We start from the raw sequence: 15,611 nt of genomic DNA on the forward strand, positions 1-15,611 counted from the left end.
TTAGTTGTTTCTAGAGGGAATCTTCTCTATTACTAGAATAGTATTTTTTTTTAAACGTCTTTATTGGAGTATAATTGCTTTACAATGTTGTGTTAGTTGCTGCTGTGTAACAAAGTGAATCAGCTATACATATACATATATCCCCATATACCCTCCCTCTTGCGTCTCCCTCCCACCCTCCTTATCCCACCTCTCTAGGTGGTCACAAGGCACCAAGCTGATCTCCCTGTGCTATGCGGCTGCTTCCCACTAGCTATCTGTTTTACATTTGGTAGTGTGTATGTGTCCATGACACTCTCTCACTTCGTTCCAGCTTACCCTTCCTCCTCCCCGTGTCCTCAAGTCCATTCCCTATATCTGCGTCTGTATTGCTGTCCAGCCCCTAGGTTCATCAGAACAATTTTTTTTTTAGATTCCATATATATGTGTTAGCATATGATATTTGTTTTTCTCTTTCTGACTTACTTCACTCTGTATGACAGACTCTAGGTCCATCCACCTCACTACAAATAACTCAATTTCGTTTCTTTTTATGGCTGAGTAATATTCCATTGTATATATGTGCCACATCTTCTTTATCCATTCATCTGTCGATGGACACCTAGGTTGCGTCCATGTCCTGGCTATTGTAAATACTGCTTCAGTGAATATTGTGGTACATGACTCTTTTTGAATTATGGTTTTCTCAGGGTATATGCCCAGTAGTGAGATTGCTGGGTCATCTGGTAGTTCTATTTTTAGTTTTTTAAGGAACCTCCATACTGTTCTCCATAGTGTCTGGAATAGTATTTTATTCCATTGATGGACTTTCCCTGTGTCCATGTATACATGGTATATCTATATCTGTACATCTACATTTATCTATCTATCTATCTATCTATCTATCTATCTATCTATCATCTCTTAATTCATCCACAACCCATACTGACATGTGGCATCAGGAGTTACTAGAAAGAAGATGATGAGTCAATGCAGGAATTATGAAACTATTACGTACACAGATGTGTGATAAGGGTCAAAAAACCAACTATCTATAGAGCTGCAAAATGTTTTAAAATAGTTTACTTTTAGAAACAAGTTTAGGAATTGGTCTTTGTTAGAGACAGCCATGTGTTTTTCAGACTCCTTTTGCCTTTCCAATGGAAAGATTGACAGAAAAACAAGAAATTCTCTCCTCTTGACATAAATTTATGGGAACAATTCAAGAATTCATGGTAGATTGGGTAATTAAGTTTTAACTTAAGAGTTGTATAAAAAGATTTTATAAAAACTTTTAATGCTATGATTTTTAACTCAAACTAAAAAAATGGCAGTAAGGATGTGGCATGGTGGTTTGGGATGGAGAAGAAAACAAGTCTCAACCCCTTTGATTTCTTTTTTTTTTAATTGAAGTATAGTCAATTTACAATGTTGTGTTAGTTTCTGGTGTACAGCAAAGTGACTCAGTTATAAATATATATATATTCTTTTTCATATTCTTTTCCATTATGGGTTATTACAGGATATTGAATATAGTTCCCTGTGCTATACAGAAGGACTTTGTGTTTATCTATTTTGTATATAGTAGTTTGTACCTGCTAATCCCAAACTCCTAATTTATCCCTCCCCTGCCCGTTTTCCCCTTTGGTACCCGTAGGTTTGTTTTCTGTGTCTGTCAGTGAGTCTGTTTCTGTTTTGTAAATAAGTTCATTTGTGTCATATTTTAGATTCCACATATAAGTGATATCATAGGGTATTTGTATTTCTCTGACTTACTTCACTTAGTATGATAATCTCCAGGTCCATCCATGTTGCTGCACATGACATTATTTCATTCTTTTTTATGGCTGAGTAGTATTCCATTATATATATGTACCACGTCTTCCTTATCTATTCATCTGTTGATGGACACTTAGGTTGCTTCCATGTCTTGGCTATTGTAAATAGTGCTGCTATGAACATGGGTGCATGTATCTTTTCTAATTAGAGTTTTCTCAACTCCTTTGATTTCTGCTCATAATCAAGGGGCAATGGATAAGCCTTTGTCCCCTGCACTGGGTGTTCCCTGCAGGCCCTAGCACACCCCAGCTACCTTCCTGAGTCACCTCCCAACATGATGCTTGAGCTCAGAGAAGCCACAATGGACCTACTAGGTCCACCAAAGATATGGGTCAGGACAGATGACATTCTGACTTCGAAGTCCCTGAAATCTGTGCATATTATTTGCCACTTGCTGGTAACTTCACCCCTCACAGAGTGTGGGAAAAGTAAAACTTCTAGCAAATTCAGTGCTTCACTGAGAGAAAATGATTAGGAATAAATTACACAGTGAGATTTGGGGATGTTTTTGGTTCTCTTATTTGTGGTCCAGAGGGGATAAGAATATATAAGCAGTGTTGAGTTAATATAAACAACACAATCTTTAAACAAGAATCTGGCTGGGCTGTCTTGTTTTTTAAGACTGAGTCACAGATTCAGACGTACGAAGGTGTTTTCAATCTAGACCTTCAACACTTAGGTCTCCTCTCTTCATGTGACAGACAGAAAAGAGATTTTGAGACTGGGGCTTTTGTGTCCTTCAAGGCGATGGGTGGTAGTTAGATACAAATGAGTCCAAAACCTTTCTCCTTCCTTCTGATCAGTACAGAGCCCTCAAACCCAGGACTTGAATGTTTTTTCACCCTTTCACGTGTGTGTGCGCACACACGTGTGTGTATTTCCCCCCTAGTGATTCAAGTCAGCCTGAAAATATAAATTACTTGCTCTTCTTTTTTTAAAAATTTTTGTTTATTTTATTTATTTATTTATTTTTATTTTTGGCTGCGTTGGGTCTTAGTTGTGGCACGTGGGCTTCTCTCTAGTTGAGGCGTGTGGGCTCAGTAATTGTGGCGGCACGTGGGATCTTAGTTCCCCGACCAGGGATCAAACCTGTGGAAGGTGGATTCTTAGCCACTGGACCACCAGGGAAGTCCCTTACTTGCTCTTCTTAAGAACAAGTTTCTGCATAATTCATCTCTAGCCTTCAAGTAACAAAACAGCGCTTTGAAAAAAAGAAAAACCCAGCACTTTGCCTAGAGAAGTCGCTTAATAAACATTTGCTAAATGAACATATGTAGGTGTACACATACACACCATTTTGAAAGCTCTTCTTGAAAGAAATTAATTGGATATTTAGTTTAAAATGTATAAATTGAAAATGGGTAAACAGAATTAGGAGATGGAAGCTTGTTTCCCCTCCTCCCTTCCAACCCCTCCCCCATATAATCAAGGCATCTTAGAAATTTTTTCCAGGGGGTGAAACATTTTAATATAGTCATATTTTTGCAGATAGAAAAAGGAGTAACAACAAATCATTGTTTATAAGAGACTTAAAAAAATATACTAACTATATTATTCCTCAGTAGTTTCATGTATATTTCACATCTAAATATCAGTTGCCACAATATGCATTATTTCTCCAAAGATGTATTTTCTAGACAATTCAGGCAAAAATAAGTTTTAAAACTAGCTTTTATATGTGGACGTGAATGCAGTTTAATTCCAGCACCAGTTCATTACAGTTCATCTCTGTAAGCACAAACACGGTTTGTGCTTACAGAGATGTGTTCCTTTCTTAGTTTTAAATGCTAGATACTATTTTTGTTTTTTGGCCTCGGCACGCGGCTTGCGGGATCTTAGTCCCCCAACCAGGGATTGAACCTGGACCCACAGCAGTGAAAGCGCCGAGTCCTAACCACTGGACTGCCAGGAACTTCCCTAGACACTTCTCCTTGCTTTTTTACCTCTATGAATAAAAGATTTACTGGGTTTTGATTCTGTCTTTAGGAACTGAATTTTGTCATAGTTTACCACTTGGGGTTTAGGAAACATGGTGACCAGTGTTTGAATCTATGCAGGAATTTGTGGGCAAAAATCCTGTGAAATGAAAAGGTCTTTGGTTCATGGCATCCAATGAGGGGGGAGAAGATTGAGCAGTACTAATATTTGAGTTTTCATATGTTAATATTTGCCCCTTTTGAAATTCACATTTAATAGGTACTTCTTTACCAGAAATTTGACACAGGCATGTAATGGGAGGATAGCCTAGCGTGGGGATTCTTTGTCCCCCAGCTGAGGCCTGGCCCTGTGTCACATGGAGTGTGAGGTGTGGCAGTAAGGCCTCAGCTTGAGATGAAGGTTGATTACAACAACAAACCAATAGCATCATTACTAACCATTCAGGATTCCAGACTTTGCAATACTACATGATTCCATTTTAAATGGTTAATACTTGTATTTTCCTCAACAAAACAAGCCCTGCAAAAAGAAAAATCCCACCCCGCTTTTTGCTTTCCTCAGCACCTAAGGGAATCACACCCACTTTTCTGAGATACATTTGCTGCCTGAAAATGGCAGTTAGCAGCAATTAAACAAATCTTTCAGTGCTTATCACAGTCTTAAGAAAGCATTGACTGTGCTAGGCATTTTTGCAGTATGTTTTGTGACTGCTAGTTTTGAGGATGTTGTGTTGTTGCTAATGTTGGTTTTAGGTTTTTGTTACCATCTCTCTCGTCCTCCTTCTCATTTTTGGCCAAAGAAGACTTGGATGAATATTTTACATGCATATGATTAGTAAAGCTAAGACTCTGAAGTTTCTAAACAGCAAAAAAAAAAAAAAAAAAAAAATCTAACTCAGAAAATTTACTTTTTACAATATTAAAGAATGAATCCTAAATTATTGGCCCACCCATGTGTGAAGAAATGTTTCAATGCAGAAGAGAATAAAAATAACTAACACAACGTGTAACATTCTTTTTTACTTACCCTAGAAATTAGCAATCTGTAGAAATGACCATATTTTGTCTGATCAGTCATTCCTGGGTCAGTTACACAGCTCGGAAGGAAATAAGTTCACCAATGTTTTACTTACTTTATCGATTCTAAGATGTACAATTTTCCCCATTGTAGTACCTCTGAAATTGAAATGTGACTTGAAGTTGATGACATGTCATGGCTTATTGGCAGCATTTTCTCTTACTTAGTGGATTATAAAACAATAGTACATTATAAGATTAAGATATCTTAGATTTGATGAAATCCAGTATTTGCTTGGCTGTGTTCCACCATGAATATACAGCATTGGCTGCCACAAAATGATGTGATGGGGCAAATATATGACTTCATGTTGATAATAATTTAAAGAACTAACTTAACCCCACAAGTTGAGGTACATTAAATGACTACAAATGTTTTCTCTACTTTGAAGAGACATAGCCATCTTCAAGGCTGTGTGTTTAGTGCTGCATGAGAATGTAGCTAAGTCAGCTACCATGTTTGGGTTATGACGGGTCTCCAAGGGCATTTGGTATTTTTTTATTGTGAAGTATAAAAGTCTTATGAAATAAAAACTCTATTGGTCAAGACCTGAAACTACATTTAAAATGCAACTACAGCTACATTTAAAATAAAGTTAAAAGTACAAAAAAAGTTCCTTTGGTATCTTTTGAGCCAATCCACACTCAAAATGTAGACACAGGAAAGTTTTATTCATTCCTGCCAATTGTATCTGCTTCAGAGGTTTGGAAGCACTTTATATCATGTCAACAATGTCTGATCCTAAGGCAATTAAACCTTCTTCTTGTTTTGAAACCATTAAACTAATGAGGAACATATTTACACATATTCACAACTGCAGCCTAAACCCTTTCCCCTCCTCTCAGCTCCCACGATTTTGCTTAAGAAAGAACTTAAATACTGATAACTTGCTGGTTTGGAAAATGTCAAATTGATGCCTTTAAAAATGCTGCTTTGAAATAGAGACACAGACATAGAGAATAAACGTATGGACACCAAGCGGGGAAAGGGGGTGGGTGGGATGAACTGGGAGATTGGGATTGACATATATACACTAACTAATATGTGTAAAATAGATAACAATGAGGACCTACTACATAGCACAGGGAACTCTACTTCACTTCGCTGTACAGTAGAAACTAACACAACGTTGTAAAACTACTATACCCCAATTAAAAAAAGAAGTTTAAAGAAATAAATAATGAATGATAATTTTAGAATCACAGAACTAAAAAAAATATGCTGCTTTTAGACACTTTACAAATCTCAACTGATAAAAAAAGGCAAGATTTTCCAATTCAACATGTTTTTGGTTTCAAACACTTTTTCTAGTAATAAAATAATAGATATTCATTGTGAAGAATTCAGAACATACAGAAAAATGTAAGAAAAATATGATTCCCATAATCAAAGTATTGATGGACATTTATGACCACCATTAATGATCCAATGCATATCCTTCCTGTTTTTTTCCCATGAATATTACATGTGCACACACACACGTCTTTATTACAAAAGTAGGCTGTGTTTCTTTGGGTGCCTTCCACCCCATGGCTGTTGTTCCAGGATGTAGGTTGGCTCCTGTGGTTTCTGTGAACATGGGATTCCTTGGACAGGGCTTTTCCAGACATCACGCTTACATCAGTTTCCTCTCATATTTGGAAGCTCACTGAGGACCAGTAACCATTGACTATTTCACCAGGAAGTTTCACCAGATGGGGATCTGAATCAGGCAGCCTTTCAAGTCTCTCTTTTAAAATTTAACTTATTATTATTATTATTTTTTATAAATTTATTTATTTATTTTTGGCTGCATTGGGTCTTCGTTGCTGCGCGCGGGCTTTCTCTAGTTGCGGCGAGTGGGGGCTACTCTTTGTTGCAGTGTGAGGGCTTCTCATTGCAGTGGCTTCTGTTGTTTTGGAGCACTGGCTCTAGGAACGCGGGCTTCAGTAGTTGTGGCTCGCGGGCTCTAGAGTGCAGGCTCAGTAGTTGTGGCGCACCGGCTTAGTTGCTCTGCGGCATGTGGGATCTTCTTCCTGGACCAGGGCTCAAACCAGTGTCCCCTGCGTTGGCAGGCAGGTTCTTAACCACTGTGCCACCAGGGAAGCCCTAAACTGAAACTTATTAAAAAATAAAAAAATAAAAAATAAATAAAATGAAACTTCTTTACATTGTTATTCTAGGCAAAAGTGAACCAGGAAAGGTTGGTGATAACTTTCACTCCCCATGGTCTCTTAGGCTCTGGTTGGATTCTCAGTATGAGGAGGAGAAAATCAATGAATGTGTAGCCAGACACTTCTCTTGGATCAAGGACCCCAGGCTCCCCCAGGGCTGGGCCCCAAGGGGAAAACTCTTTCTGGAGGGAAACATAAATAGCTGTCACGTCCAAAGACTTGTTCTAGGGAAAAACTCAATGAGATCCAACCATCCTTCTTCGGACTATAGGACATTTTAATTGTGTAGACTTTGAAACCATTGTTTTAGCATATGTAGACATAGCTTGGGTGAGCCCAGCCTGCATGGGTCTCAGAAATCAAATGATGGGAGTTTAAAACTTTCTCTTCTTAAGAACATAAAACCTCCCATTTTGATGCTTTAAAAATGGAGGGGCTTCCCTGGTGGCGCAGTGGTTGAGAGTCTGCCTGCCAATGCAGGGGACGCGGGTTCCAGCCCTGGTCTGGGAAGATCCCACATGCCGCGGAGCAACTGGGCCCATGAGCCACAACTACTGAGCCTGCGCGTCTGGAGCCTGTGCTCCGCAACAAGAGAGGCCGCGATAGTGAGAGGCCCGCGCACCGCGATGAAGAGTGGCCCCCGCTCGCCGCAACTGGAGAAAGCCCTCGCACAGAAACGAAGACCCAACACAGCCATAAATAAATAAATAAATAAATAAAATAAAATAAAATAAAAAAAAATGGAGAACCCCAGGCTTTTGTCTTTGCATAAAGTTGAGGCCCACATTAACATATTTCTCTTGGTTCTCCAAGAATTTACGTGTCCAGAGTAGTAGCGTCCTTATATTGCATTAGTAAACCTTAAAGGTCTTGGCAGTGACTCCTGCTGGAATAAAGGAGGTAGAATGCAAGAGCCGTAGTTTGGTACTGGAGGCTGAAGGTGAAAGTCAAGGGAAGTTGGAAAAGCCAGTTGGTCAGGGAGCAGGGTCCTGCTGCTGGGCTGCCTCCGGGCTGGGTGTCCTTGGGTCTGGGGAGACTTCTGTTGCTTCAGAAGAGCACAGGGGAGTAGGACCCAAAGCGCTAAACACAGATGGCCAGGACTGGGTGCACCTGGAACAAAGTGGAAGCCACCTGGGCCACTGGAGGATGCTCTGGGGAAGAAAGGGGAGGGGATGAGGCGACCATTTGGCCAAGTTCCCGTGCTGACAGGGGCCCCACCGGTAAACAAGGGATGTGTGTTGGTGCTTGAATGATCTTGCCTTGCTCAGTCCCCTCATTCCTTCAAACCAGGCCTTCTCCTCTAGCGTTGGCACATCTGAGAGGAAGAAAGTTGTTTTTGTAAGTTGTCATCATTTTATCCTGGCCTCATTTGGGTCTTCAAAAGCTCTTGGTAGCACTGCTGGCCTTCTGGGCCTCTGAAAGTGTCTGCAACTCGGAGATGCTGTAGGTGTGGGGTCACCTTCCTCCTGGAGGCGGGGGTGACAGCCTCCCCAGAGCCACCAGGTAGCGTCTTAGACCAATTCTGAGCCTCAATCCTGTGCCTGGAAGTCTGGTCCATTCTGGTTGACCTGAGCTTTGGTTTTCGACCTGAAGACCTAGATTTTCCTTTTACTTCTTGGTACCAACCATCCCTGAAGATGCCTACCACCCCTGCCATCCATGGAGCTGGGGGAAAGGCCCCAGGAAATGTCAGCCCTGTGTGGGGAGGGCCGGTGATTCACGGGTGTTAGTTACGCACGTAGACATGTAACATTGTCCACTCCAGGGGTTTGTTTTACGTTTTTTCAAACTTTCAGATAACAGTTGATATTAATGTTTCTCTTTTCCAGCCAGATCTAATGTTTGCCAGAAAACACTGTAAACAGAAGTTTTACTGTGTGTGAACTGTAAACTTTTCTTTCTTTCCAGGCGTGGTGGAGAACGTAGTTTTTACTCTGCAGCTGGGCTGCATCAGAAGCATGCATTTAAAACATAAACTTCCTTAACTGGAAAAATAATGCTTCTCTGTCTTCAAAATAGCTTTGCTATGTGACATTTTTGCTTCTCTGAATTTTGCATCAGTGTTAGCATTTCTTTTGGCTTGTTAAATTTGACTGGCCACAAAGGTAGTAGCTACACACACACAGACACAACACATGTGTGCATATACACACATTTAAAAAAAATTATTTATTTATTTATTTTTGGCTGCATTGGGTCTTCGTTGCTGTGTGCGGGCTTTCTCTAGTTGTGACAGCGGGGGCTACTCTTCGCTGTGGTGCGCGGGCTCTAGGCACTCGGGCTTCAGTAGTTGTGGCACGTGGGCTCAGTAGTTGTGGCGCGCGGGCTCTAGAGCGCAGGCTCAGTAGTTGTGGCGCACGGGCTTAGTTGCTCCGCGGCATGTGGGATCTTCCCAGACCAGGGCTCGAACCCGTGTCCCCTGCATTGGCAGGTGGAGTCTTGACCACTGTGCCTCCAGGGAAGTCCCTACACACATATTCCTAAAGGATTTTCTTTTTGCACTTTGACTTTTGTTTTTAATCTACCTGGCTTGTAGTGAAATGGAGAGTCTTGTTTTTGAATGACATTCTAACAGAACTTAATTGCTATTTTGCCAAGGAGTAGAAAACTCCAAGGTTTTAAAATTAGGTTTCTTATCCGGGGGTTGAGCATTGAAAGAACTGGAGACTAAGTGACCCAGTGATTGGAAAGGGGAAAGCACAGTTCATTTAATCTGAAATCATCCAATAATAATTGCCAACATTTGGGATTACAAGTGTAGTTTATGAAGTCCTTTCATCGATAAGATTGTATTTATTGCTCTCAGATCTGTAGGTGATTATTATGTCCATTTGACAGTAAGGAAACTGAAGCTTGGGGAGGTAAAGGAAGTTTTCCTCCTGGAAACTCTTCTGTTTTCTCTCTCTGACAGCACTGTGATGAGACCTTCAGCCCCTCACGCTGGGAGCACAGTAACTTACACGTTCTCATTAACCCTCTTTCCCCATCTTGTTCTTCAAGATATATGTAAGTTGCCAAAAGAAGAAGGAACTTGCAGGGACTTTATATTAAAATGGTACTATGATTCCGTTACTGAAAGCTGCGCCAGATTCTGGTACGGAGGTTGTGGTGGAAATGAAAACAGATTTGATTCGCAGGATGAATGTGAAAAGGTTTGCCCTCCTGGTAAGTGATTCTTCTTTTGTGTTGGTGGTTTTTGCAGGTAAGGGATCCAGGCCAATAATTCACCTTTTAAAGATATTTGAATGATAATGATGATGATAGATTTGAAAAAGAAGATAAATTGGATTTTCAGATGAGGAAAGTGTACAAATAAAACACGTGGGGTTAATTTTCTGAGTTATTATGGTTTCCTAAAAACATACTTGTATACTTGTATTTTTGCCAATGAAGAAACATATGGTGGACCACTCCTCACCCTTCAGAAATATTACTAAGTTTCTGTTATTCATAAAATATTGTAACAGACATGGTTATTAGGAAAATAATATAATGAACAATTAATAATAACTGCTATATAGTCTATTCATCTTTAAATAATCTTGCTTCCTCTAAATAATAATGTTGACCGCCAGGCCATGCGATAACTCCATTATGCTGGGCAACGTGATTGGTAATAAAATCAGAGCAGCTATACAGAGAGTCTGGGGCCAGTGCGGAATGGGAGCCCTGGGTTTGCTTAAAGGCCAGGCAGGTGATGCCAGGGGAGAGAAAGGGCTCAGATGGCACAGAGAGCCCCAAACCCCAGGCCAAGAAGCTCCAGGGGAGCCACTGAAGGAAGTGAACTGAAAAGTGAGATTGGTGATGGAAGCCAGAGGCCATGGGTATTTTCATGAGAAATACGGTGTCCTTTTGGGTCAGTAATTTGACTTTCCCCCTCCTCTTCCTTTCCACCCTCACCCACCTCCCAGTGCTTATCAAGCCCGGAGTCATTGCTGCGATTGGGACCTAAGCGTGGCCGACCAGTGACACATACCTCTTGAAGAAGAAGGAGTCAGCCATCGCCAGTCATCTTTGTAGAAGCTCTGGGTATAGATTCCCTTGCACTGTACCATTTCATGCTTTGATTTACACTCGAACTTGGGAGGAAACGTCTGCTGCATGACCTATCAATATGGTGCTAAATGTGTCTGTGGAGTCAACCCTCTTTGTCTCCGGGCAATTACATCGTATACTTTGAACGTTGTGTAATAGTTATCCACTGCTGGTGTTTATGTGAACATTCCTATAAATTCAAATTCCCTCTGGAGTTTCATGTTATGCCTGTTACAGGCAAGTGTAAGATCTAGAAAATAACCCCCGATTTCACAGCTACTCTATATACTTCTGCTTGGTTCATTTTTTTCCCCTCTTAATTAAGCATGACTTTAGATGGAAAGCCTATGTATGGAGAAAAAACAAGAGTCTAACTTTTCCATTTCGCCCCCAATTTCCTGGATTAGATTTTGAGCTAATTTCCTTTTTCTAGAGCTTCTAACAAACAATCTAGTTAGAAGGAAGCAAAATCCCCTAATCTTTGTGCACTGTTGTGGGACCAATGCCTTAATTAAAGAATGAAAAGAAAGTCACAATAGAGAAGATTTTTTTGGCATTCCTCTAATGTTGTGTCTGTGTTGTTTTTTTTTGGGGGGGGGTTAATTTTAATTTTAAAATTTTTAGGAAATTTATACAAAGAAACTTTTTAATAAAGTATATTGAAAGTGTTGTGGGTTTGGTGTTCTTGGCTGTGTCGTTTCCCTAGCAACTGTTGTCAGAATCACCCCAGGACAGGGGAATTGGAGTCCGTTCAGGCCCACAGTCTTGGGTACCACCCTTTGATTTCCAGTGAAGGGGCAAGGGCTCTCTATCGACAGTGGGAAACCTGGTGGATCCAGCTCTCCATGGCTGGGTGGGTCACGTTCCTTGCTTAGGGCCCCTGGAGTCTTCCTAGTCTTAAGAACCAGGCTGGCTTTCATGCTCTCCTTTAACTTCTAGCTGTGTCCCAGAGATGTGGCCTCCTTCCCTGCCTCTTTAAGATAATTGTTTCCTTGGGGTTCCCTTTGCTCTTGCCTACAGTGGCTGAGAGGTGGGATGTCATTGGCCCAGGACTCCCCAGTCCCCTTTCTGGAGTCTCAAAGATGAAGCATAAAGTTTCTTTTTTCTTTAAAGACCCTTTTGCTCCTGTCTTCAGAAATAACACAAGAAACAAATAAATACATATTTAGGTGGTACCTGAATTCCACTTGGGAAGGAAACTGAATTTGTTTGATAAAACACATCTACTCTGACAAGTGCTTCTGGCCGAGCTCTAGGGACCTTGGGCGTGGACAGAACTGTTTTATGTAAGATGGGGAAGGATCTGTCAGTCAATCTATTGATCAGAGGGAGGGAGGAGGAGGGAGAGGGTGTGTAGAGCCATGGAGATGGGTGGGGAGAGTCTGGGTAGTCACAGAGACCACTCCTTGTGATTTCCACCCAGATCTTCGGGTGCAATTTCTAAATTCACAAATGCGCTCAAAGCGAGCACGTCTGCATAGCAACTGGAGGAAGAACTGATTTTTGTCCCTCAGTCGGTGTGTCAGAAAATGTAGCCAAAGGCAGAGATGGAAGGAAGATGCTGTGGGCAGAGGACCCCTCTGCTGGAATCTGCAGGAATCTGGGGGAAGACTCAGCATTTCACAATCCAAGGCGTTGGGGATTTGAGCTTACTGGCACCTTGTAGGGATGAAGAGAGACTGGTTGAATATCAAGGCAGCCAGGGGTAGATTGCATGGCTTTGAGGACTCCTGAGAAGCTCTCACAGTCAGGGGGCTCCTGGACCACGTCTGCCCTCTAGGTCATGCTGACTGCCTCCCCACATTTGAAAGGCCCCCTTTTTAGCATGAGGCCAAGCCAATGGAACTACCAAGAGCCCCGTGATGGTCATGAATTCCTTTCAAACAGGTACTCAGCCTGGGCGGGAAATGTGCCTTTTGTGACTTTCTTAGAGATTTTTCTCTCCAGCCCCACAGGAACAGCCCCCTTCCACAGAAACAGGCCTGCGTGCCTCCCCTCAGGCTGTGGGTAGTCAAGCCAAGTGCATCCCATCCCATTGGAGCAGAGAAACATTTGCAGGGGGATTAGGAAAGGCAGCTTCACTGGTGTAGTGGATGGGACAGTCTGTGTGCATTTGTCCTGGGGCTGCCATAACCAAGTGCCACAATCCAGGTGGCTTAAAACAATAGAAATTTATTCTCTCACAGCTCAGGAGGCTGGAAGTCCAAAATCAAGGTGTTGGCAGTGCCATGCTGCCTCAGAAACCCGTAGGGCAATCCTTCCTTGCTTCTTCCTACTTTCTCGTGATTCCTTGACTTGTAGGCAAGTGAGTCCAATCTCTGCCTCTGTCTTCACATGGTCATCTTCTTATAAGGACACCAGTCAAACTGGATTAGGGACCCACCCTGCTCTGGTATAACCTCATCTTATCTAACTATATCTGCAACGACCCTATTTCCAAATAAGGTCACATCCTGAGGTCCTGGGGGTTAAGACTTCAGCATATCTTTTGGGGGGGGAGGGGCACAATTCAACCCATAACACAGTCTTAGGGTTTCCAATACCAGTTCCCAACTCTGATCTGTCGATCCACTGTTAACAGCAAGGTAGCAGCTGTAGTTAAGAGATTTCAACTGAATGTTGTCACTTCCTCGTCGGCATTGGTTATTGAAACCATCACTACTGGATCTTCAGGCTGGGTCCTATTCATTTCAAAACTTAAATCCCAGATGCTGTGCAGAGCCTTTTCCCTGGAGACCAGCGCAGGTACTGGATGATTAGAGTGGAGAAGCCCATGGCTTGTTCCCTCCCACCTTCCTTTTTACTCCCCAAGCCTGTGGAGTTCTGGGCTGGAGCTCCTTCCCAGGCTCCAGAGGTGAACTTGGAGCTGACTTTCTGTTGGATTCTGTTCTCTCCTTGACTCCTTTCCGTGGCAGGGTCCCATGCTGACTCTCTCGGGGTGTATGTCGGTCCTCTGGCGGAACCTGGGGGGCCCGAGCCTGGCAGTTCTGTGCACCTCTTCCTCCCCTCACAGCCCCCTACTGGGGGTCGTCCTCCTCGCAGACCCTCGGGGCTGGTGTCTTTGCGCAGGAGAGCATCCTCTTGGAGAGCAGTGTAAGCCAGTTGGCTCAAGTCCGGCCACCTTCTCGGGTCACTTAATCCACAGGAAACGCTCATGACCTTGCCACATCAACTGTCACATCCCTCTTTCCACTCAACCAGGGGTCAGGGGTCCTGCGGGTTCAGGAGTCAGGAACATGGTCAGTTGAGAGCTGGTCTCCAGCCCCTGACTTGGTGGTGGTGGGAAGGAATGATTCAGACCATCATCTCCAACTCTTGAGTGTTTCTTTGTCTTCAGGGACAGGGTCCAGTGGACGCTCCTTCCTGACGCCGCAGGGAGTGAATCCCTTCCTCCCCACTCCCACCAGGGGGTGAGGGAAGAGCGTGGTCTCTTCATAAGCACTTTGTTGCTCTCGAAAGGCCCCGGCAACCTCTCCCTTGGCCCTGTTCTACCTCATTAGTGACTGGTTACTGTGCTCTAAGCTGGGGCCCTTGGCCGTCAACTCTGGGAAAACAGGACCCACCAGGCACCCACCACCAGCCTCGTGTAGGAACTTGATGAGTGGAGAGCTCTGAACCCCAGATCTCTAGTGCAGGCTGAACACTGCTTTTCCTCCTGCCCCTCGATTTCCTAGAAGTGAGCCTCGGCACCCCAAGGCACCCCACTAGTGTGTATGAGTCTGCCTCACCACACGTTAGTGACTGAAGGCTCCTCGAGGGGATGGGGGAGAAGACTCATCACATGTCCATGGTTTGACTTCATACACACACCCTTTAACAAGCTGTCTCAGCCCCAAAGTTCCTCTCCCCCAACAGTGACCTCAAGTTTCCCCTCCTCTTCCTTCCCCCTGCTGCTTAAGAGTCCCTCCATCCTTGCAGCAGTTTTCAGGTCTTCCCCTCGGTGGGGGCACTTCGACTTGGAAAACCAAAGCCCGAGAGAGGGTGGAATGGTGGGCATCTTGCTTCCTGCACTGTTCACGTGGGGTCGGTTCACCCCATCACATTTAAACTTTACGTACAATAAAATGCATCCACTTCTGTGTGCTGCTTGATGAGTTTTGACAAATGAATACACGCACAGAACCCTCACCACACTCATGATGGTCATCATTCCCATAACCCCATCCAGCAGTGTGCGCAAATGAACAGCATTTAAAGTTATCATGACTTTTCTCCCAGTAAATGTATCCTAAGGAAACAATCGGAGATGCACAAAAATTTATGTTTAAGGATACGGCTTTATTTGCAATGACAAAAATGAATTCGAGATCATCAGAATGGCCAGCAAGAAAAGGATGCTTACATATATCCTGCTTCACCAACAAAAGAAAAACATAGCCACTAATGTGATTGATATATATACACTACTATGTATAAAATAGGTAACTAATGAGAACCTACTGTACAGCACAGGGAACTCTGCTCAGTGCTCTGTGGTGACCTAAATGGGAAGGAAAACTAAAAAAGAGGATATATGTATACAGATAGCTGATTCACTTTGTTGTACAGTAGAAACTAACACAAAATTGTAAAGCAATTATACTCCAATAA

At 42.8% G+C, this 15,611-nt stretch overlaps 1 protein-coding gene across 2 annotated transcripts in view; it reads left to right on the forward strand.

Moving 5' to 3' along the window:
• Positions 1–11,690, forward strand: part of COL6A3 (collagen type VI alpha 3 chain) — a 77,343-nt gene extending 65,653 nt beyond the window's left edge. For both annotated transcript variants that reach the window (XM_068544172.1, XM_068544174.1), the window contains 2 exons: positions 9,987–10,151; positions 10,898–11,690. In XM_068544172.1, coding sequence (XP_068400273.1) covers positions 9,987–10,151; positions 10,898–10,938 — 206 coding nt within the window. In that variant the 3' untranslated portion in view covers positions 10,939–11,690. The remainder of the gene's footprint in view (positions 1–9,986; positions 10,152–10,897) is intronic.
• The last annotated feature ends 3,921 nt before the right edge of the window (positions 11,691–15,611 follow it).

This window comes from Eschrichtius robustus, chromosome 5 (genome assembly GCF_028021215.1).
Source record: "Eschrichtius robustus isolate mEscRob2 chromosome 5, mEscRob2.pri, whole genome shotgun sequence".
Lineage (NCBI taxonomy): Eukaryota > Metazoa > Chordata > Mammalia > Artiodactyla > Eschrichtiidae > Eschrichtius > Eschrichtius robustus.